The 25,552-nt window shown below is 32.1% G+C and overlaps 2 protein-coding genes across 2 annotated transcripts; one reads left to right on the top strand and one right to left on the bottom strand.

Moving 5' to 3' along the window:
• The first annotated feature begins 13,856 nt into the window (after nt 1-13,856).
• LOC109807751 (neurofilament protein-like protein) lies at nt 13,857-18,752 on the top strand. The gene is made up of 2 exons (XM_020370355.3): nt 13,857-14,180; nt 15,730-18,752. The coding sequence occupies exons 1-2, from the start codon at nt 14,133-14,135 to the stop codon at nt 18,457-18,459; spliced, it is 2,778 nt and encodes a 925-aa protein (XP_020225944.1). The 5' UTR covers nt 13,857-14,132; the 3' UTR covers nt 18,460-18,752.
• On the bottom strand, nt 18,495-24,894 carry LOC109808333 (transcription factor PIF3). Its single transcript, XM_020371286.3, has 9 exons — nt 24,149-24,894; nt 23,656-23,863; nt 22,311-23,535; nt 22,118-22,222; nt 21,932-21,997; nt 21,514-21,579; nt 20,917-21,435; nt 19,544-19,667; nt 18,495-19,427 (listed from the first exon to the last, which is right to left on the bottom strand). Exons 2-9 carry the CDS (start codon nt 23,739-23,741, stop codon nt 19,417-19,419), a joined length of 2,202 nt encoding a protein of 733 aa, XP_020226875.1. The 5' UTR covers nt 23,742-23,863; nt 24,149-24,894; the 3' UTR covers nt 18,495-19,416.
• Nucleotides 24,895-25,552: the final 658 nt, after the last annotated feature.

The following is a 25,552-nucleotide window of genomic DNA, read 5'->3' on the forward strand; positions in this document are numbered from 1 at the left end:
TTTCTCAGAATAGGAGAACCACAACCTTTGATTCTATTCAAAATATGGCTAAGCAGTATGAGTGATAAAAAGTAAAAGCTTATTATTTTCGTTGTCTTTAGCAGCTACAAAAAATAACCCCTTTTCACTAAATTTTTTGTTTCTCCAAGTAATTGATTCCTTGAACAAATATAATTTCTACTTAAGATAAAGTACTACACAATGACTATTTTTTTTTTCATTAATGTTTTTTATTTGAATTTTTTTAGTTAGGTGATTTCACTTGTTAGTCTAAAATAGATCAAAGGTACTAAGATTTAATGTATGTTGATTATAGAGATGGTAATAAGACTAAACAAGTATGGTAATGAAATTGCATGGAGGATCGGAGGGCCGCAAGAAGTGGCATTGCTTCACAGTTCACACTGATGAGGATCGAATAGAACATAAAGTTGGCATGCTTTAGCTTTAATGAAAGATCCCACATGATAACGCAGGCAAAAACCAAACCCGCACTCTCCAGACTGTGCAAACAGAACAGCACCGACGTTGCATTTTAGTCTTCTTAGTCTCCCATGTTTGAAGAACCTTAAAGACTAATTCCTTCATGCTGTTGTCAGAAGGGACATTCCACAAACAGATGCCATGGGTTTTTCACATAGAGGGCCTCTGCTTTGTTATCAACTACTTTCGTTGCTCACCAGCCATCTATACCCTTCTTTTATTATAATTCTGGATAGGATACATTTGCGCCATTTTGTTTTAATTTGGAACATTTATGGTACAACCATTTTTGTGTGGTAGGACAAGGAGCCTAATAGAGCACACACAATTTTGTGCTACTACTCAAGCTCTATGCTTGGTCTGCCAATTATCATTTCATGGAATTTTCGCTTAATTGCTAATTAATACAGACCCACATCTGAATCAAACACTATGGGTTGATTTAGTGGCTAAGAGTTGAGAGTATTATGCGATTTTAGTTACATATTTTATTGTCATCTTTATAATTTTGAGTAAAAAAAACTCAAATCTAGATCAATTTAGTTTAATTAGATGGTATCTGTTAATTATCTATTTAGAATCCATAGTAGGTTTTACATGTAGTTACATGGTTTTTTTCCCCTATTCCTAAATCGGCTTTGTGCTTCTTATTCGGTAAATTTAGATGCAACATAGGAATTTAATTGTAACCAACAAAATATAGATGTATCAAAATCTTCATGGGAATAAATGGTCAATCTATTTTTTTTTTCCTTTTGACATAATGGTCAATTTATTCTTAATAATACTATGTTTAGTATTATAAAATAAACTTAAATGTATTTTAAATATTTGTTATTGTGATTTCTTTGAAATGAATATTCCACCTAAAAAGTTTGAGATTCAATTTTTATCTTGAGCATGAAGTCACAAATGATGGTATTTTATTCCTATAAAAGTTGACTCAATGAGAAAGAGTTATACCCCTTAATTAAACAAAAAAAAAAAGGTTACTATTCTATCTAACGCTTCTTTCAATGAACCTTTTGTCAGATGAAAGGATGATCACTAAAGACTTTTATTAAATACACTTTCCTATATTAATAATATTATATACCTTCATTACACTTTTTTTTCCTCCAAAATACCCCACTAATGACAACTTGTGGTTAAGAGGTATCATGGCGGTGTTTATGTGTAGTTTTTGTGGTTCCTTTGATGAGACTCCTAAACATTTATTTCTTAATTGTCCATTTGTTGTTTCAATTTGGTCTTGGTTGCAACGTATTATTAATCATCCACTAGATCGTTCTTCAGTAATGTTATTGTTGCTGTTCTTTAGCAAATCATGGAGTGGGCAGGTAGGATGTTTTATCTACTACTTTTGTCTAAGTGATTTGGGTAATTTGACATTGTAGAAACCAATTTCATTTTTATAATATCGTTATTCTTATCTAGAAGGCCATTGTGTTGATTTAACTAGTTATTTCAATATCTAGTACTTTGATAAATAGTTATAATTCTCATTCTTGGACAGATGTACATTTGCTTAAATAACTTTCTTATATTATTCATCCTCTCAAGCCTCCTTGGATCGTATAGGTTGATTGACATCCTTCAACTAATGGTTTTGTCAAATGTAACATAGATGGAGTGGTTACTGGTTATCTAAGGCACATAATTGGTGGTTGAATATTTAGAAATTCTAAAGGTGAATTTTTGGGTGGATTCTCTACTTATATTGGTATCCAGATTGCTTTTCATGCGAAAGTTGTGGCGACTATAATTGTTATTGAAAAAGCTTATGATAGGGAGTGACTTAATTTATGGCTCGAATGTGATTCTAAGCTTGTGTTGCTTGCTCTATATAATACAAATAATGTTCCTTGTCCTCTAAGAGGTAGATGGTGTAGGAGTCTTCACTTGCTGACATCCATGCATTTTTTTCTTCACGCATCTACAAGGAAGGTAATCAATGCGCTGATTGGTTGATTGCTCTTGGCCTTTCTTCTGGAGCTGATTTTGTTTGGTGGGATGTTCTTCCTATTTGTTCCAGGGATGTTTTTTTTATAGAAATCGTTGTAGTTTACCTTTCTTTCATTTTTGCTAAATTCTCTTGTGGGTTTTGGTCTAATCCCCCCACTTTTATCTATTTTATTTTCTAATTAATTTTTATTGAGCATGCTACAAATAATTGATAGTCCTTGGAATGTCAACCTTGTTGAAATGTCTTTGATTTATAGTGATGTCTTTACATGACTCAACTTTTATTTTTAAAAAAAACTTTACAAAACCCACAACTTTCAACATTTAATTTTTTTTCAAACATTTTTCCTTTTCATATGTACCATCTTTGTCTCTCTTATCTTGACTTGACCCACCCCATCACAACAATCCTTGCCCCCCTCCCTTGACTTGACCCACCCCATCACAACAATCCTTGCCCCCCTCCCTTGCATCGCTCACCCCCTTTCTTTACTTTTTAAATTTTCAAAATGGATTAAAGTTTAAAATTGTAATTTTCTTTCAAAAATATATTCTAGAAATAACTTTTCAATTTTTTTCATATTTATCAAAAATACTTTTCGAAATAATAGAATTAGTATTTTAAAAAATATTTTTTAAAAGTATGATTTTTACATAACTTTTAAAACTCTCCATAATTATGTAAAAACACATTTCTGAAAATTATTTTTTAAAATACTAATTTACTATTTTAAAAAGTACTTTTCTAAATATGAAAAAAAATACTTTTCTAGAAGGTTTTTTTTTTCAAAATTATTAAAAAATATGAAATCAACGAAACACCCTAAAATTTTGGGTTATATTGTGTATTTTATGAACATATGTATTTGCAAAAAGTTCACCAAATTATATCTTCTTTAAGTTATATTAAATAAATTACAAAAAATTATAAATAAATAAAATATAATTTAACACATTAATAAATACCTTAAAGATAAAGTGAAAAATTAAAATTTAATCAAAGATAAAATTGAAGGTGAGAAAATATAATTTAAGAAGTACAATGAAGTATGAGATCTTGGTTACCGGAGAGAGAAATAAAAACCAAAAAGCTTGAAAGAAAGAGAAAAAGAGAAATGAACGGGTAGTAGAAGAAGGAGGAGGCGGGTAAGTGAAAAATATATTTTTAAAATAAAATTTATTTAAACATAAAATTAATTAGAAGGATATTTGAAGAAAAGTAAAAAAAAAAAAAAAAAAAAGGATATATATATATATATAAGTGAATATATCATAAGCCCCACGGAATTAGCCCAGCCCAAAAATAACTTGGCATGCGGCGGTCTGACCCAAATTGATCGAATTAGCCCAAATTAATAGCCCTAAATCTTTTTCTATGAACATCCTAACTCTTGTTTTTTTTTTTGACAAAACATCTAACTCTTTTAATTGATACAATTTTCACATGTTCTTTAAAAGCTAAAATTATTCACTTCAATTGCAGATCCAACACAAAGTTACTATAATTTTTAAAGAAAAAAGACACTATCAAAATTAATTCATCAAACTATATCTCCGAAGCATATTTAGATACTCAAGTGGTATAAAATAAAAACTACATCGTCAAAACTTTTATGTAATTTTCATTTGTTATCACTCATGAAAATATCTGTTAAAAACAAAGCTTAAATGTATTTCATAGATATAGCGAACCGGGGGGTTAATTTTCAAATATGTGTTCATCTTTCACTGTGAGTGAAAATAGGTAAGTTATTCCACAATAATTTATGATCTAGCTTATATCAAATTAGGCGGGACTAAGTTTTTTTATGAAATAAATTAGATCAAGCTTTTTATAAAAGTTTATTATTTAGTTTAAAAGTCATGATTAAAATTATTCAAAATATGACCAAAAAATATGTTTAAAGTCATTTAAAAAATATGATAGGTCTAACATGCCGACTTATTTAAGTAAATATAAATATTAATTTTGTTAGTTTTATTATTATACCAATTTTTTAAAATAATAAAATAATATATTATTTATATATTTTTAAATATTAAACACATTGATATACCTAAAAAGTCAATCTTACATGTTCATTAAAGGATAAATCTATATTTTATTTATAAAATTTATTACAAAATAGACTTTTAAACAAGTTGTTAAGAAGGCCATATTTGAACTTAAAAATATGTAGGGGGTGGTAAAATGGGCTATCCCGGCCCACCAATGTCCCACCAAAAACTAGCTGGGCCGTCAATAAAAATCGAGTTGGAAATGCTGGCCTGCCTCGCCTAAGGATGGGCTAGCGGGTCGACGGACCAGCTTGCATACCATAAAAAATTGTAAAAAAATAGAAAAAAAATATATTTTATGTTCAAATGAAAAAAATTGCTACAAATAAATAAATATAACCATATAAAATTAAAAATGCATACATATTGTACACAATATATGTTCAACATAAGTAAATTACAAACTTAGAACAAAATCAAATAGAAATTAGTTCACTTATACCAAAATCAAAACCAAATTTTAAACTTACAAATTACTAATAATCTAAATTTTTTAATAGTCTACAAAACAAGTCTATTACTTATGCAAGCAATTAAAGCCCAATTACTTATGCGGGTTGACGAGTTGTGATGGGCCAGCCCGCTATTTAACCCGACAGTTTGACGGGTTGGTGGATTGAAATGATGGGCCCGGCCCACCAATTTTTGACGAACTAACAAGATGGCATGCAGGTCACATCTCATTTTACCATCTCTAAAAATAAGTTTATATTATATAAACAAATTAGTTTCATTCCAAATAAGTCTAACCTACGTATTTTCACTCTCATCCTTTATATGCCATGAGTATGAGTGCTTTTTATTTTTTTTTCATAATTATAATTTGTTTATACAATGTTTTTCCCCTTATTTTATTAGTCGAATAGTTTATTTAGAGATATCTCATACTTCTTTAAAACAAATAGATATTTAAGTAGTTTATAAAGTAAAGTAAAAGTTTTAAAATAATAAAGTGAAGCCTAAAAAAAAATATAACTAACGAGTGAGATTTTGGACATTAATTCTCGTACGATGAAAGCAGGAACATTGGCCATTGAAATTGGTTGAAGGGAGTGCAATTTGCCCTTCCCCAAGAGGCTATGGTTTCTTTTGTTCATTGATTACATTAAAGCCATTATAATAATAAGATGGAGTCAGATTCTTATTATGTTGTTATGTACCAAAAGATGTTCTTATGTCCTTTGGCCTCTTCTTCTGCTGAACCGTTTTTGGCGCTTTTGATCGTCTTTCAGTCCAAGAGCTCATGCATTAAATTGAAAAAATCCATTTATCATCATATTTGTCTCTTTTAGAATATCTTCTGCCAATTATTTAAATTCTTCTACATATGTTATTTAACATAAATATATATATATATATATATATATATATAATATTATTTTATACTTTAATATGATGAATTAATAAATCATTTTAAAATAATATGTAATTTTTTATACATAACTCAATTACTAATATCATCAAATATATCGATTAAATTTGTATTTTATACATAATTATTAACCGTATTATTTTACTAATTTTACACTATAATGTTAACCGATACAAAAATCTAAAAAAAAGTAAAGTAATTAACAACCTGTTAGTAAATGTGTAAAAATAAACATCCTGTGAGTAAAATTCATCTATAATATGTGATATTGTGACTTCTATTATAATGTACGCGAAAAGCACTGCAACGATAAGAAAACTAAAAAAAATATTAAAAAATGTAATCAGAATAAAATTATATGCAAATTATTAAAAAAATATTTAAAACTTGAAAATTATAAAATTAAATAAAATTTATTAAAAATTGAATCACCATTAATTTTATTTAAATTATAAAATATTTTTACATCTCCCCCCCTCCCACCTTCCTTATTAGGGTGATTTTTAGTTTTAAAATTTTTAAAAACTAAAATCAGTTTTTATTTTGTAGTTTCAATAAGTTTGCTAAAAAAAATTGTGAGACTATTATGAGATGTTTTAGATGATATTAGATCAAAACAATGAAGATTTAAGTTTTTTATAATCTTTTGTGGCATTAAGTCCATAATGGATCATATGATTAGATAACACAAAAAAAGAACAATATTTAATTTGTACTTAAAGTTTATAGTTTAAGACCTACATTTTTATTAAGTGGGTTTTAATTTGTCTTATTATGAGCTCAATGCGATTCATAGGTTATAAAAGATAGGTCAAATAGTCCATATTCAATTTGAATTTCTGAAATAAGGTCAAATTCTAATTTGTACCAATTTTTTGCAAGCTAATATTGAATTTAAATTTGTGCATAAAATTTAAAGTTCAAACCCTACACTTCATCAAGCATGTTTAAATTGGGTCATGTGCCATGTGAGTTGTAGCCTTATAGGTTATAACAGGATGGGGTCAAATAACCTAAATTCAATTCAAGCTTGTAAAATAAAGTCAAAGCTTGATAAAAGCCCAATTCACACAAGTTTTTGCTAACTAAGCAAATATTAGGTTAAACAAGCTTATATTAAATTCATGCTAAAAATTTAAAGCCCAAGACCAACATTTTATCAAGTGAGAGTTGGTTGTAAACTTAATGTGAGTTGAGAGTTCAATATGAGTTTTTAAAATGAGACATAAGTTTGGTGAAGGTCCCGATTTCAAATTGTATTCCAAATTTTGAAGTTTAAAACTTGTACATTTCTTTTAGTGGGCTTAGGTCTGGCCAATTGAGGGCTTAATGCTAGTCACAAATTGTAATGGGTTAGGCAAAAACGTCCAGATTTATTGAGCTTCTAAAATAAGGGTAAGACCTAGATCAAGCTTAATCTATATGAGCTTTTGCAAGATAAGCCTACATTGATACTTGATCATATCTTGGCTAAATTCAGGCAATGTTCTCAGTAGAAGCATTGAGAAACCACAACATAAGCAGTTCATAATTATTTGAGGAAAATTTAGACTAAGGATTTTTTTTTTTATTCTGCAGTGATTTTAAGTTATGTCTATTGTATTTTGATTTTGAGCCTGCAATGATTTTTCAATTCATGCAATGATTTTGTGTTTTGATGAAGAATTCCTATATTAGGAAAAACCAACTGATAAGGTATTGCATGTCCCTCATTCCTCAACAAGAGCATAATATAGATCTATGGACACAACAAATTGTGGGTTAAAGTGGCTTAAATCTCATTTGATTGACCCATTCATATTGTTCATGAGGACAATATCACCATCTTTGTTACTACAGTCATGATGAGATCTAAGGTGCTAATATTGTCATAATATATGTATGTCCAAGGCTTACAATCAACCATGTAGATATCCTGATAAAAGCTCTAAGCAAAGAACAATTTGATTTTTCTAATAGGCATTTCGAGCATTTGAAATCCTCATGGACCAACTTGAAAAGGAGTATCTAGATAATAGTAAGAATCTTGCCTAATCATGTAATTATGTATTTTGTAAATTTGTAGAACACCATGTAACCATATAATTACGTATTTGTAGGTTTTTAGGAGATCATATACATATTTAAAATATTGAAATAAGGTCGCGTAAGCTACATTTAGTAAACGAAATCACTACACTAAAATTTACTATTAACATAATGAATTAGTTACCTCTACTTTATTATCTAATGAAAATATTAATTAATAAATAATAAATAATAATCACTAAAAATCTATTTACACTATATCAAATTTATTATTAACAATAATTATTTGATGGTAATAAACTAATTGTTTATATTTTATTATCTAATAAAAATATTAATGATTAATAAATAATAGTCACTAAAAATATATTTATAAGAATAATATTGAAAATTATCGGTAAAAATTAAGGATAACTTTAAATTCATTTTATTGAAAAAAATTTGAGTCTCACGTGAACTAGAGATAAAATAATTAAACAGTATATAAAATGAAGACAACTCTTTTTTACAAGTTGATTTTATAGAGTTGAGTTAAATTCATAATTCACTATTTTAAGATGATATCAAATGACCCACTATTTATTTACGTACCAAACTTAATAGTACTAGACCTAAGAAGATGTATTGAAAAAAATTTAAGTCTCACATTGATTAAAGATAAGACAATTAAAAAATATATTAAAGTCTTACATTAATTATAAATAAGACGATTAAAAAATATATAAGTAAAAAATTCTTTCTTAAATTTTAAGTGACAATAGTAAAAAGTCAGTATATAGACAGTTATAAATATCTAAAAACTAATATTAGTGGTCATAATAAATAACGGTAAAAGATGTTACAAAAACTCATACATTTTTCTCGACTATTATAAGAATCATTATTAACATATAAAATAATTTTTGATAAATATTTTATCGACACTGTATACAATGATTAATATAAAAATGTTGATAAAATATTTTGTAGGTAACTATTTTTATTTTATTGTAGTGAATAAGTTATTGATGGTGAGTTTTAGAATATCAAGTAAATTGTTTCCATTAACAAAAAAATATATATTAAGCACAGACAATTAGGTACATAAATTAATTATAGGATTGTAGGATTGTGTTGCCCTTATAACATGTGCATATTATTATATGTATCGATTATTGAAATGAACAATAAATTAAGTACACAACAATCATAATTTAATTATTTACATACTTACTTATTATTTATTTTTTACTCAAGTCAATTGATTTTTCTTTTTCTGCATGAATTAAAAGATGTTATATCACCAGAGGATTCATCTTGGTACTTACAAGACTGATTCCCGCATTATTAAAATAAATTTTGACAACAGAAACTACATTTTATACAAATTAGTTCTAAGTTATTAGATTTAAAATACTGCATAGTCATAGAAAAGAAAATGTTAATTAACAAAGCTAGATTGAAAAGGTATACTTGCTTCACCTACACAAACAACTTTAGTTCACATAAAATTCAAGCTCAAACGTTAATATTATGAAGAAAAAAAAAATTTAATTGTAGATATCTTTTAAGTACTTTTAATTTCGTACAATTTAAAATTAAATTAAGTTTTATATTAATAAGCATATAATAAAAATTTGCATTAAAAATAATCAACATAAATTATTTAGATAAAAATTTGTTTATAATAAGAGAACAATATCAAAAATATCTAACGAATTATATTTAAATTTTGTCCAAAAATCCCTAATTAACTTGATAATTTGTACCATGAACAATGAGTAATCCTCAAATACAAACTCAACAAATAACCAAATACATCGACCCAAACTCAAACCTCCCTATTCCCATATAATCCTTTTGAAAAAGAAAAAAATTAAAACGCAAGGAAAAAGACAGAAAATATCTGAAGTTGGTGCAATAATACAAAACTGGTGGTTTGTATTTGGTGTTGGATCAAGAATATGATTCAATGCAGCCTGTTGATGAGTGTGGTAGCTGACATAATGCAAAACTGTAATGGGCTGCGCAAGAAGACAAAGGTGCAGGTGTGGCAAACTCATGATTCTTCTCTATGCAGAAATATGTTGTAGTGTAGCACTCACATGCATGCAACATCTTATACATTTTTTTTATAAAATATACACAACCTTTCTTTAACCTTTTATTTCTTTATACGATACTTCTCTCTGTTAATTAATTGACACAATTATTTTGACTTATTTTTGTAGTTTAGAGTTCAAATTTTAAGTATGTTATTGTGTTAAATATTTAAAGAGACAATTTTACTATTTCCAATGATGTTATGTGATTCAAAGAGTAAAAAATAAATAAAAATAACACAACACAAATCTCCTACACTCCATTAGTTACCACTAATATTGACATTAATTTCTTATAATGTTGAATGCTGGAGAACATGACACAATTAATCTTAATTTATCAGCAAATTCTTCATCTGCCTCACAAAGATGGGAATCCAAATGAACCTTACCAAGTAAGAGTGACCCCATTTTGTTGCACATCTTCACTTCTCCTCCACCACCACTCCTACCAAATACTTTTGATCTCTCATCTATGCCTAATTAACCAACTTCGTAACATCGTTTTCGTTCTGCTCCACCATTATCTGTCAACTTCACAAAACTGAAATCTTTGATGGTTGGCACAGATCCCTCGATCATATTCATAGGCATATATAGAAGCAGAGTCCAAAAGGAAAATGGGAAATAAAATGTATGCATATGCTCGTTGGCATTCTAGGTGGATCTGTCCATTCTCCATGGAAAAAAGAGCTTTTGTGTTAAAGAGGTCAAAAAGGGAAAAGTTTAATTATTTGAGGAACCAAGATGAGAGAGGTGGTGTGAGTAGATAATATTAGGATCTGTTTGGATAAATTTTTTAAAAAATATTTTGAAAGAAAAATTAAAATATTTTTTTCCTCAAACTAAACTTAACTAATACATAAGTTAAAATAAGATTTTAAAAAAATTAATAGCAGAAAATCCTTATAAACCTAACTAATACATAAACTAATTTTAATTTATAGAAAAAATTATTTTATTCTTTATTCCTGCTTTATTCTTCTTGCCCTTAACTTTAAGGCTATGTCATCCTAAAGTGCTGCTAGATAGAAGGATCTTATCAACGTTTATGAATGATAAATCATAGCATAGATCAAACCGTCGAATCGGAAAAATTAGGTGATATCATATAGTTTTGTATCGGCTAAGTTCACGAGTTGGAGATAAGCGGATTCGAACCGCTGACATCCATCACAGGATAAACTACCGCCTCTAAGTATTTTTAGAAAAATTTACTCAAACATGTCTTTGAGGACAAACATCAAATTTGTGATGACAAATAAAGAATATAAATAAAGAGTAAAATACAACATAAAATCAAAACTATAATATTTCCTAGTTCAAGTGATAGGCAACGTCTTGAAATGTATCCTTTTGAATGAAAAATAAAAAATAAAAATTAAGAGAGCTGTATTTGTAAATGAGTCTACCCTATTCTACTAATAAAATCCATCATATATATATATATATATATATATATATATATATATATATATATATATATATATATATATATATATATATATATAAACTTAGATCAATTTAACCCAAGTTCAATGTGACTTCTAGACGCCAAAAAAACATAATATACTCGAAGGAAAGGCCAAACACGAAACTTTTCCACTTTAATCAAAAGAATTTGTTTAATTCCTTTTGGGTGGAAGAGTCATTTTTTCTTTTGGAGGCAATTAATGGTCAAGTTGCATCTACATATAAATTTCCAACCAATCAATACCTTTCAAGCATGAATGTTGTTCAAGCCCATATGACCGCTATACTTACACAAAGAAAAAACAGCATCCTTCATTACTAGAAATCATTTTTTTCTTCTCTTCTAATTGAAGAAAATTACAGGCTTAAGCATTGAAGGACCACACCACACCTTGACTCTTACACTGCGAGATGGAGTTCAGTAGTTCACAAATGGGGTGGAACAAAGATTCCAAAGATGGGGGGACATGTGAAGGGAAACTGCTCAATAAATAAAGAAGGTGGGATCCTTTGCATCTTTGTGCAATTGAGACGTCATAATTTTTCAACAAAACTTCTTTCTATCTTTAAAATTAAAGAGGGCTAGTGTGGCAGCTGTCATGACTAATGACTCATGATACTTGAGATTTGAGAATACTCATTTTCCTTTAGGGATTTAAAAGATGATTAGGTTAAAGCTTAAAGAACCAAAAACAGATCATGGAAAGGTTGAACTTAGTTGTTGGCTAAAAGTAATCAAATGTTAATTAGACTAACAAAATGGGCACAACTATATATCTTATGGGTTTCAGTTTCGTAACATTGATCAAGCACGTAAAGTATATACCATTTTGAATCCAAAACAAAATGTGAAGTAGAAAATACATTTTGTATGCATTTTATTTTTATTTTTATGTTACTAGTGAAAAATATATCTATTAACTTAATTTATCAATGATTAATCTTTATTAGAAGATCTGACTAGCAATCATTTATAGTATAAGATTTTTCTTTAAAATCTTAATTTTATTTTTATTTATAAAACTTAAACATGAGATTCTATTTAAAAAAAATCGAGTCTAATTCTACTCGAATTTATTTTTCCATGTATTTAATATAAGCACAACCTGATTAATTATGCTTTCATTTTTTTAATTTTTAATTTTCAGTCTTCTTAATCCTCAATTCTTTTGGAGATTTTGCTCAATTTGGATTTATCGAATATAACAATTAATACATAATGCCTTCCGGAAAGCAACGTAACATCACACATATAAAGTTTATCAAAATAATTTAACATAGCGAAAAATGGGGGAGAAAAATTCGAACCAAAGGAGGGGGAAAGGGGGGTATACTCTATTATGCCTAACATGCGAACACCAATAAAGTGACATGATGCAGCATCATTTTCATCCAAGTGGTATGTCTTAATCCATGTTTGAAAACTTAAGCAAATTATATCATCCTAACGTGGAAGAAACACGACCTTCAAATAATTAAAAAGTTAACTTATCTAATTTTATCATTTTTAAGTGAATTTTCCTTAACCGTTGATGCTTGGAACAGACTAAAAACAAAGTAAACTAGTGTCTTCTACTTCTTGTTATATTCCAAATAATAATCATGACCAAAGTAAACACAATTATTTAGTAAATATGTTTCATCATATTTGTATGTTACAAATTATTTATCAAATACATGATTTTTTTTATCCGTGGAAATCAGACTTGGTACCAAGTGATTTACAACACTCATATATCTTGTTTAACTGACTGAAACAAACGTTCTTAGTAAATATATGATATTTATATATTATACATGTTTATATCACTCCAATGTTTATATATATGGTACAACTTACGAATACAAGTGTGTAGATCCTAGACTGAAATATTAAATCTCATATATATACAACATTGCATGCATTAAAATGATGTAAGTATGAAATAATGTACAATAATATAATTAATTTCTCACAATCTGGCCCATTAATTAGTTGCAAAAACAAACAACTAATAATGATGTTTAGAGTTGTGAATGGTTAAGAAACCGGTTCAACAAAACTGACAAAAAAGAAAGTTCAATATAAAGGAAACATGCAAGTTGCATACTAATATTATAAATTGACATTAGTGGAAGTTTTTGCCTAGATATATCAGTATGCATTTAACGTTTTTCCATAATTTGGCTGCTAAATTTAATTAGAATTATGAGCTTAATGACGTAGAGGAATCTTATGAACCACAAGGTTTGAGGAGAGGGCCCAAACATTATCAACCGTTAAATGTATGAGTTTCATGGCGCTGATCTGGTCCCCAATAAAGCTAGTCACTTTGGCACAGCTCACAGCTATGTGATAAACTTTTGTTTTTTATTTTTTTTATTTTAGACTTTTTTGTTTTTAATGTTAAAACTTTAGTGGCACCTTAATCCTAATCCTCCTAAATCATTGAGACCACTATAGTCTATACCAGCTCATGTGATACAGTCTGTCAAACATCTATGCTTCTGCTTTTTTCTGTGGAAAACTAGTTGTTCTTCTTCCTAAAGTTGAACTGGCTTTCCTTCTTTTCCTGGAGTTGTTGCCAACCAAATTATTCCTCTCACTTGCTTTCTTTATTTCTTTCTCCTCCTCAACTTAAGTTAAGTTAGTCCTCCACAACTTGGAAGGTGATCAGCTTGAGTTTCACATCATGGCTACTGAGACTGCTGCATCTGATCATGCTTCTACTACTGACGAGGTTTGTTCACTTTTCTCATATGATCTTCAACTTCTTTCTATGGTATGTGTGTGCTCAGTTCTAAGCTCAAACCAGCTTATGTATATGCTTTTTTATGCTTCTTTCTTGGAGTCAAGCTTACATATCTTTACTCAGTGGATGACTAAGAATAAATTTTGCTGTTTTTTTTAAACATACTATACGGATGAAGTTATTTTCATCTAAAAATTCATGAATATAGAGAAAAGTAAAAAAAAAAAAAAAAAAAAAAAAAAAAAAAAAAGTTTGTTCTGCTCCGTGACTTCATTTTTCAACTTTTGTTTCATCACCAATTATAATAGATTATTAAGTATTCGTATTAACTTTCAAGCAAAACTTTTTGTATTCGATAAAAATTGCTCATTTATTTATTTATTTATTTGGAGAGTACATATGGCTTCAAATATTATAAAAAGTTAGTAGGAAATGAATTTGATCAACCTCTGTCCTCAATCAAGAAAATATACTTAATCTACCAGAGAGAGACAGATCTAGAAAATAAGTATTGTGTTGTCAAAATAAATAGTTAAAAATTAATTATATCTATTCTTATTTTGGTTTTCATTGATTAAATGTATAATTCTATTAATAATTATTCTCGTGAAAAGTGTCAGTGACACTCACTTTAACACTATCCTAATATTGGTGAAAAATCATAGATTATAATAGATCCTATCACTAAATCATGAGTGACTCGTGAAATTTGTGATTTTTAATAAATTTTAACCTATAAAAAACAAGCATTAGAAAAATAATGTTAAGAGAGATATAAAAATTTGAGACAAAAATGTGAATAATGTTTCCTTAGTAAAAATATCTCACAATTAATAATAGTAAAGTTAATCGTGCACATCTTGATTAATGAGAAAGCTTTGTTAATTTATATAATCTTAAGGGACAAACTGGATTCAAAATTTGTTTTACTGTTCAAACTCTAAATTTATGGTATTCTTCAAATAAATGTAAACATTATTTAAATTTATTGTGTATAAAAAATTGTCAATCCAACATATTCTTCATTTATCTATCTATTTATATATATAATTAAGAGGGTCAAGATAAAAATTAAATAATATCAAACATAAATCAAATCAAATTGTCTGATATAAAAGAAAATTTGCAACATGCGTCCCCTCTTTTTCCTTCATTGCCTGTAGTAGATTGTTATGCAAGATAAATAGACCCTAGAGATAAGTAGATGAAAGATCAAGTACCACCACTGTTGTCATTGCATTAATGACAAAAAATTGTGTCCTGTAGATATGAATTTGGAGCAAATCAAGGTAGTACATATATCTTAGGATTTGTAACCTTTATAAGTAGTTATTTACAGAGAATACTTTTTCCAAACTTGCAAATTATGAATAAACTAAACAACAGAATAGCAGCAGCTACAAGATATGCAAAGATTCACTAATGCTTGCAAAATTTTCAAACTTTGTTTTTTGCATTTGCATTCATTGTTTGTTAATGCTTAAGCATCTCTTCAGTGAGCACACTTGATTAATGCCTCATCATCTTTATTACATAGCAATATGTGAAGAAGGAAAAGGACGAAGCCATTGCACAAATGATAACTTCTTTGGCCAATGAAGATGAAGTCAAACATGACAAGCCTGAGAATACCCCTTCATCTAAGACGGAAGAAGATCAGGTGAAGGCAGAACTTGCTGCAGTTGAGGTTGAAAAACCCGATAATTCTCCAGCATTAGAAGATAGTCTGAAACGTGACAAGGTTGAGGATGGACAAACTCCAACACCCCCAACAGAAGGAGATGATCAGAAGGTTGAGCCTGATGTTGCTGTAGAAAAAACTGAAGATTCTGTGCTATCAGATGCATCTGTTGCTGTTGAAGACAATGTAAAGGAGGAGAAGGAACTGGTTCCTAACTCACACACTATCAATGACACTGAACTAGTTCATGATGCAGCCAATATCCAGCCAGATGAGGCACCGTCCACAGAGTCCATTGTGAAGGAAACACCGCCACAGCAGCTAGAAAAGGAAACTGTGGAAACAGGTGAAGAGAAAGAAGTACAATCCAAGACAGAAGATATTCCAGAAGCATCAACTGAAACCATTGACAAATCAAGCAACACAGATGACGCTAATCCTCTGACAGTATCAGAAGGAGAGGTGGTGAAAGAGGCTCAAGTTTTGGAAACAAGTGCCCAAGTGGAAGAGAAACCTGAGCCTGTGACAAGTGCCCAAGTGGGAGATAAACCTGAGCCTGTGGCTGCACCAGTGCAAGAACAAACAGAAGAACCAGAAAAAGAATTGCAAGAGGCTGAGCAACCAAGCACAGTTGCAGTTCCTGAACCATCAGCTGAAGCCGATGAGAAACCAAGTGATGCCATAGAGGAAAAAGCAACAGGACCCTCAGAAAATGTAGTGGAAGAAACCAAGAACAATGAAGCAGTGCCTACAGAAACAGTGGAAGCAGAACCAGTGGTTACTGAAGGTGAGGAAAACCAAGAACCAGTGCAAACCAATGAAGCAGGGCTTACAGAAACAGTGGAAGCAGAATCAGTGGTTACTGAAGTTCATGAAACCCCAGAACCAGTGAAAACGAATGAAGCGAGGCCTACAGAAACAGTGGAAGCAGAACCAGTGGTTACCGAAGTTGATGAAAACCCAGAACCAGTGAAAACCAATGAAGCAGGGCCTACAGAGACAGTTGAAGCAGAACCTGTGGTTACTGAAGTTGATGATAACCAGAAAGAACCAGAAAAGCAAGCACTGGAACAAAGTGAAGAGGAAAAACCAGATACGTCTGCAATTCCTGAACACTCAGCAGAAAGCAGTGATACCATAGAGGAAAAAGCAAGAGAACAAGATTTTGAAGCAGACGAATTGAAAGAAACTGACAACTTTGAAACTGAGAAAGCAGAGCCTGTGGCTGCTAAAGTTGATGAGAGCCAAGGTGAACCAGAAAAACAAGAGGAAGAAGAGCAGCTTAAGACAGTTGTTCCTGAAACAGAAGCTGAAAGTTCAGAGCAACCAGGCAATATAGTTGAGGCTCAACCTCCCAAAGACTCGGATATTGATGTGGTGAAAGAGACTAGCAACCTAGAGTTAGAAGCAGTTCCTGGAGAAATAGAGAAACCAGAATCTGTGTCTATTGAAGTGGAGGAAAAACCAACAGAACAACGACAAGTAGGTGAGGAAGTTGGGGAAGTTAGTAAGGATGTGGAGGTGGTGAAAGAGACTAGCAACTCAAAGTTAGAAGCAGTTCCTAGAGAAATAGAGAAACCAGAACCTGTGTCTTCTGAAGTGGAGGAAAACTCGAGAGAACAACTACAAGTAGGTCAGGAAGTTGGGGAAGTTAGCAACGATGTGAAGACTAAGGAAGCAATTGTGCTTGAGACTTCCAAGAGTGAAGGAACTTCGGATGACACGATCAAGGAAGAAAAAACTGATAAAGAGGAGGAAACTAGCCTCACTGTAAATGCTGCACAAGTTACATCAAATGAGGAACCTCAAGCAAATCTTGTGGAACCTTCTCCTGAAGTTGCAGACAAGGTTGTTGAAGAGGATGACAAGAAAGAATCGAACGTCACTGATGTAATTGAAGGAGTATCAAATGAAGCGGCTGGAATTATAAAAGGTCCAGAACAAGTCTCCACTGATCAGGAAGCTAAAGCTGGCCAAAAAGAAGAAAGAGAGTATTCTGTTCCTGCTGCTGTGGAGGAAAAGGTTGTTGTTGATGTTGCTGCAAATGATGATGACAAGAAGGAACCTGAAGCATCTAATGCTGTCCTTGGATCCTCAACAGAGGTAGAGGTTGAAAGCAAAAAGGTTGAGGAACAGAATGAAGAAAAGACAGCTACAATTGAAGCAGAAGAAAGCGTTAGAGATGATAATGGTAGCTTGGTAGTTGATGACAAGAAAGAAGGGAACACCGACACAAAGGTGGATGAAATCTCTAGAGCTATAAGTGAACCTCTTAGAGAAACACTGGCATCTAAATTTCAAGAAAAAGAAGATGAATCTGTTGACACTGGAGTGGATAAGTTAGAGAAAGAACAAGCTGTGGAGCCTGAGAAAACTAAGGTTGAAGCCACCAAGGAAAGTGATGCAACAAAAATATCCAAGGATCTTCCAAAAGAAACACCAGCCAAGCCAGCTCAAAAGCAATCAAATAACATCATATCTAAGGTTAAACAGTCACTAGTGAAAGCTAAGAAAGCTATCACTGGCAAATCTCCATCCTCCAAAAACCTTTCATCGGAGCCCAAGGGCGATATTAAAGTCAAATAATGGAACAGAGTGAACAAGTTTGCAGCATTTACGTATTTGCTTCTTTTTTTTTTTTTCATTGTCGTGGTGCATAGCATTATAGCATATTTGTTGGTTTTTATACATTGTAATTTTCTGTTGAATTTGTTTGAATGCAAAGAGGCGTGCAGAGTGTAGTGTATATAGAAGAAGATGATCTAGGCCATGCTTTAGGCAATGCTGTAAAATTTGATTGTTTTGTTCTGTTTTATTCTTTTGGATAATATGCATTGTGTTCTTGTTTGTTGTTGATAAACGAGGAAAGCAATTTTCAATTCGTTGTGTACATGTTTGTACGTTTTGTAAAAAGACATCATAATGATCTAGTTTCGATTGTTTATTACAAAAGTGTTTCCATCCTTATGCTTATGCATTCATTTTTCTAAGGAGACTTCGTCAATCATAATCAGATTCTCCTTCCCCATGATAATTGATTCATAATAGTAGGCAATAAATGAATATGATTTAGACCAACCAATCTACATCGATAAATTTTCAAATAAATTCTTACGAGGGTGCTGAAATACTCAGTAGCACTAGAACAGTAACCTGCATCTAAGTGATCCTAGAGTACCCATTTTCATTAGTTTTTGCAGGGCTAGGAGGGTGAAAAAGTAGATGGCCAAGGGCAAAGAAGATAAAAACTATTATTTCATTAATCCAAAGAATCACTATGAAAGATCTGATCAAACATTTGAATACATATTTGTAAGGATATATAAAATTTCTAGCAAATTGATCGAACAGGTTGCTAAGTGGATGTACAAATGAGTTGCTTGTCTCAAGATGCCAAAATCCCTGCGATTGAGCGAGTCCGAAAATTAGGATTTCAGTAGTTATTGTGATGAGGCTAACCTCAATGACTCTGAATATCCTGTGGTGTAATTTGCAAGGGATTTTGTACTCGCACTTTTCAAAACTTCCATAGCCACGGTCTTATCAATCATAACCTGCAAGTACAACTCAACAGTAAGTAGTTTGTTCCATTTGCCACGTAAAAGTGGGGGTTGAATGTGACTTTGTGCACGTGCATGCTCTAAGTGATATACATATTCAGAAAATTTACCGATCACAAGGTTATCTTCTTTGCCAGGACCAGGATTAACCGCTACTTTGTCATTAGGGTTGGAGGCATGACCACCACTACTATGTGCCAAAGCAGATTGCTCAAATCCGGCAGCTGCTTCACACTAGCATAACAAAAGATGGAGAACACAGACATCAAGAGATGGCTAGGAGAATGGAAACAGAAGGTTTTCATTCATTGGTATGAAATAAAAATTGATCATGGGGACCGGAATGCACAAACATTTATGCTAAAAGATCATATAATCACGTTCAATTTTAACGTTTGCCTTCTGCTCTTACATGTTTCTTTCAGTTTCTAAAATTGAAAATGTTCAATCAAACCATATAATCTATATTAGTCAAAGTTGCTGTGGATTCCTTTTGCTTGAAGATGAATTTTACTATATAAGCAGCAATGCAGTAACAAACTGACAATCAACAATCTTAAGAACAGGCATGAAATTAAGAGTCCATTTTGAATACAAGCTAAGAAGAGTTTTTGAAAGCTTCTTTACAAAAAATAAAGAATTTTTTCCGATAGAGAAACTCTCAAAAGTTATTCTAAGCTTAGTATCTAAATAAGCTCTAGTGACCTCTAGTGTACCTTCTTCTAGAAGTAATGTCAATCAAATAACTAGGTGACCTAGAATGACTAGTAACACAGTGCACAAGGGCAGAAATAGAGAGCATTGGGCTTTTCACTTTTAGTTTTAAGCCGAATATTCATAATGATTTAACAATATTTGCATTTATATTTATAACTGAAAACCATATATGCTAATGCTTCCATGCATGACTCTTGAAATTAAATCAACTACATAAATTGTTTGTGCTGAAACCATATCTTGAGAGCTGAGATACACTATATATATGTGTGTGTATATGTGAGGAGGGATATATTTATTTTAGAAGTAAGTCTTCCTAAACTTATTTCGCTTAATAACTCATGCTCTACATCAAATTTTAACGATCCCACCATTGAATTTAAAGTTCTTAATACATAAGTTTTTAAAAAATTTGAAAATCATTTAATACTTCTTTTCATTGATTCAAATCAACGTATAAAATATCTTTATGATTATCCATCAATTTGAATTTAATGAAAAGAAATATCAAATGATTTTAAAATTTTTAAAAAATTTGCAAATTTGATCTTTGCATCAAAAACTTTAAATTCAACAGTTGGATCGTTAAAATTTGATGTAGGACATGAGTTATTGAACGAAATAAATCTAGATAAACTTATTTTTGGAGTAAACGGATCCCCCCCCCTCCTCTCTCTCTCTCTCTCTCTCTCTCTCTCTCTCTCTCTATATATATATATATATATATATATATATATATATATATATATCTCTGTCAGTAACATACTTGGGTAGGCATCTGACTTGTTGAATCACATCCACCAGTGATTTGCTTAACATGTGGGTCAACATTTGGCATTTGATCTTTTAAGCAAGAAGCAGAAGCTGAATCCACAGTTTCAACAACTCCTGATGATCCACAGGCATGTAGTCCCAGAGCTGATTTGTTCACGTGAGGCCCTCCCGAAAAAGGAAATACAGGAGCTCGCAGCATTGGCATGGGATGTCCTTGTCCAGGAAGCCCAAACCCTGGAGGATTTGATCTAGCCATCCCTTGTAAAGAAGTGGGTCCAGACATATGTGCAACAGGGATATGAGTTCCTTGCATTTGTGGCACCTGAATCATTGGGAATCTTGAAGATCCCCCATTCATGTCAGGCATGCCCATTCCATAACCCATACCAAAACCCATATGCATGCCAACACCCATAGGTGAAAATGGAGCCATATGTGGTGCATGCATATGCTGCATTCCTGCAGGTAACATCATTGGAGGCATATATAAACCAGCTCCCATTGACATAATCTGCATAAGAAGATAGGAATCAATCTCACTCTACAGGTGTATTATTTATGATCAAAGCCAGAAGGGGAGAGAGATTACTTGAACTTGGAGCTGAAGTGTTTTAAGATACTCAATTGCCTCGTCCAGCATTGAAGCTTTATCCACCTAATATATACGAGGTCAGAAAAGACAAAATAAATGAGAAATCAAATATATATAGATACAAAGTATTTTAATAGTTTATGTTAAACTTCTCCTTTTTTTATTACTAATATACTTGATGAAAGATCATGGTTCATATTCAAGATGAGGATTTAAACCCTGCATACAAAATGCTTAACCTTAGGTTGCAACTTATGATGATTGATAAACCTTCCACATTCCACAAGAGCAAACTTCCAACTATTTGTTTAATTTAAATCCTTACTGGTAACCATAAGAATTACCCATCATTCCATTATCTTATAAGGTTTTTCAGATGTGCCTAACGAGCAAAAACAGAAAAAGCCTAGCCAACCTTATTGCAATTTGGTATGAGTTCTTGTAATGCACGCATCTTCTCATTGATCCTGTCTCTTCGCCTCTGTATGTATAGATTATAATCAGATAAATTTGGCATAATATAAACTCAAGACTGAAGGGAAAATGTGCTGCTTTATAATTAATAATTAATACAACACAAATAGAAGATGGCCTTGCTCACCCTTTCAGATAGATTATGCACTTCAGCTGCACGGCTTCTCTTGGAACCTGTACCTCCTCGCCCACCGACGGCCTTTTTAACACCCATTGATTCTTCTTCAACATCCTTCAAGTAAAATGTTTTATTGGTTTATGGATGGAAACTATAAAATAACTAAGATTAAGCACAGTTTAAATCTTAGACATTAACTTACTTCACTATGACACTCAGAGTCCTCCGTATCTTTTCTTTTTCGCTTCAAATTTTGATTTGGCTCATCTGAACCTCTGTCTGCATCTGCACCATTGCCAGAGCAAACAGAGGAAGAGGCTACTGTTGGCTCCATACTTTTTTCAGCAGCCGTCTGTCCTTTAGCACCACTGTCACCAAGAACTTGATTGGGAGTTTGATCAATCTTAGTGGCACTCTCTTTACAAACAGGTTCCAACTGCTTAGAAGGCACAGCATCCTGTTCAACAGATTTTGGCTGCAAAGAGTTCAAATCGGCCTTGGATTTCTCCACAACCTGCTGGATGTCCATGGTCAGTTCCTTTGAACATTCACCACTTGAATCAACCAGAATTGATTCAGGAGGATTGCTGCTAGTTGGAACAGCACCTTTATTCTTAATTTCCATACAGTCTGATCTTGCTGAAGACAAACCAGACTTCAAGCCAATGTTCTGAAGATTAGCTCTTACAATAGCAGCAGGCCTTGCAAAATGGGAGAAATTCATTATGGTGGAACTGGAACCATTGCTAGGCATAGGTGGATCTTGCTTCTGCACCTTTAAGCTAGAAAAATCACTCGACGAAGATAGAATATGAGTAATTTCGCCATAAGACGCATCCTGGTTTGCATTACTCGCATTATTATTTTCAGTTATATCCAATGCTCTGGATCTAGAAGGTACAAATGATGTTTGACCCTGATGCAATGATGGGGAGTATAACTGACTGGTGCTAGATTTAGGTCTAGCTGTCTCAACATGTTCATCTGAAGAACCCTTGAAAACATTCCCTTGTTCTTCAGAAGTTTTATGAGAATCCCTGAATACCATATTACCATTACTTTTTTTATCCAATTGAGTAAAACTATTTGAGGCAGGGAGGAAATCAGAACCATATTCATGTTGCAAGGAACCATCCATCGTTGTATAATCTAACCAAGGTAACACATCTTCATCTTGACAGAAATCCACTTCGCGGGACGGCACTGACATTTGAATTCCATCCAATCCAGAGTCTAAATCCCCAAATTTTCCCATCCTTGTGTTGGCACCATATCCAACATCTCTATCCCTACTTTTGGGACTATGAGATGGTAAACAGTGAGATGGCAAACTCTTGCAAGATGGACTCCTCCTAACTCTACTGGACTGACCCTGGCTCGAAATCTGACCATTCTCCCAAATGAGCTCAAAGAAATCATTCTCAGGCCTACACATTCAATTTCAAACCCAAAAAAGCAAGGTCAAGACAGAAATAGACAAAAGAACACAATTCAAAATTCTAACACATATGAAAAAGACTTATAACAGGTTAAGCTAATGAACTTACGAGGAACATTGATCAGGTGCACGTGTGCTGTTAGTCTCTTTTCCAAGCTTCTCCCTAGCCAGCCGGTATAACTCATACAAAGGCATGATGATGAATCAATCGATCCGCAGAACCGAAGTACCAAAGCTCAGAAAGGCCTCAAATGAAGATATCAAACTAAGGCACTTAGCCCCCTGATGTTTGCTTCCAACATACTCTACGATGTTAACTGGGAAAACCATTGGAATCCAAATGAAGTTGAAAGACACAGAAAAACCTGACGTAAGCCACACTGCTCATACAATGGTATGATTATAAAAGGGAAAAAAATATACAAGCTTACAGTAACATTACATCACAGCAATAATTTACAAAAAATAAAAGCTCATTATTTTTAATATCTCAAGTCCTTATCAGGGAGAGGCTAACTAAGATACATAATTAAATTAATAAAACATCATCAGTCAAACAAATACTTTAACGGTTTATATATAAGCATATGTTATGCACAAACCTTGCAAGGTATAGTAAGGGACTTTAAAAGATTCGATCTTATTTTTTTTTATTCATTTCTCTTTTTTTCCATAATCAGCAGCATTCAAGTTGGCACGCGCAACCACCTATTCGAGTTCCATCGACAATAGTGACACTGATTCTCGGCTGAGATCAAGGGAAACCCATGTAACTCCAATAATTTCAGGCTGAAACCCAGTGAGCTCTTCTCAAATGAGCACCCCCAAAAAGATACGAAATTTGTGGAAACCCTGAACTCCTCGAGAGTCGTGACCAACGAGGTTTTTCCTAATCCAAATGCAACAACACTACTATTTGAGTGGGAGTGATCATTCCCAATTCACACAACCACTGGGAAGTTATCAAAAAGCAACCTTTTAGGCCTAAGAGAACGTGTCTGAGCTCAAAGAAAGAGAAAAACCCAAATTTTCAGAAGCAAAGGGGACGCAGAAAGCGGCGAAAGAATTGCAGAGAAGCAATGCAGAAGAAAGCAGTGTCTAGCAGTGACACAAATGAGACAGAAGAGAGAGAGAGAGAGAGAGAGAAATTCAGGGGTTTCTACTTTCTACTTTCTAAGTTCTAACCATGGTTTAGTCACGAGTTGTCGTGGTTTAGTTTCTGAGAGGCTTCGAGAACCAAAGGCTCACCCTCCTGTGAAGCGAGTGGATCACACGCTCCTCTTTTGTTTGGGGTTTTTGCCCTTAAATGGATGGGTAGGTTTGCCATATTGTGGCACCACATTAAGATAGGAATACTATGTGTCTGTTTGCGTGTCCCTATTCTGTGTACTTAGAAAGGAAGGTATCATCTTTCGTGTTTTGTTCTTAGTATATATTATCTTTGCAAAATTGGGTAAGTGTGTGTTTGTATGAGTGCATCCATAATGCAACCAACAAAATCATATCCGTATCATTATAACCTGTTTGGACAATGACACTCTTTGATCTAGATAATCTTAAAAAACAATACTCGAATTTATGCTTTGTAATAAATTGAGGGTTAAAAGATTAATAAAGTCATTGACTTGATCATCCCCTTTTTAAAATTCTCTTAATTGACAAAAAGAGCAACGTTCTTCCCTTCCTTGTTGGGAAGCTATGGGTTAATTGAGGGGTGGGTTCTGATAATATTTGGCAAATTGCCACTGCAATCATGCCAGAAGAGGACTTGTGTCCTTTTCCTGGTTTTCTATGTTTCTCTTCTTTCAGTTTTGGATTAAGGGGTTTATAATAATCATTTGAAAATATAAGAAAGGGTTAAAGACAATTGGACAAGTGCTTTAATTAATTGCAGTTTTCTTAAAGAATTCAAGTCCCTTTGTCAATTGTCATCAGGTAGAATCTAAGAAATTGATGACACTTTAGTTGGTTTTGCATGTGGTCCCCTTATTTAAATGTCACTGGGA

This window comes from Cajanus cajan, chromosome 7 (assembly GCF_000230855.2).
Source record: "Cajanus cajan strain Asha chromosome 7, NIPB_CcT2T_4, whole genome shotgun sequence".
Lineage (NCBI taxonomy): Eukaryota > Viridiplantae > Streptophyta > Magnoliopsida > Fabales > Fabaceae > Cajanus > Cajanus cajan.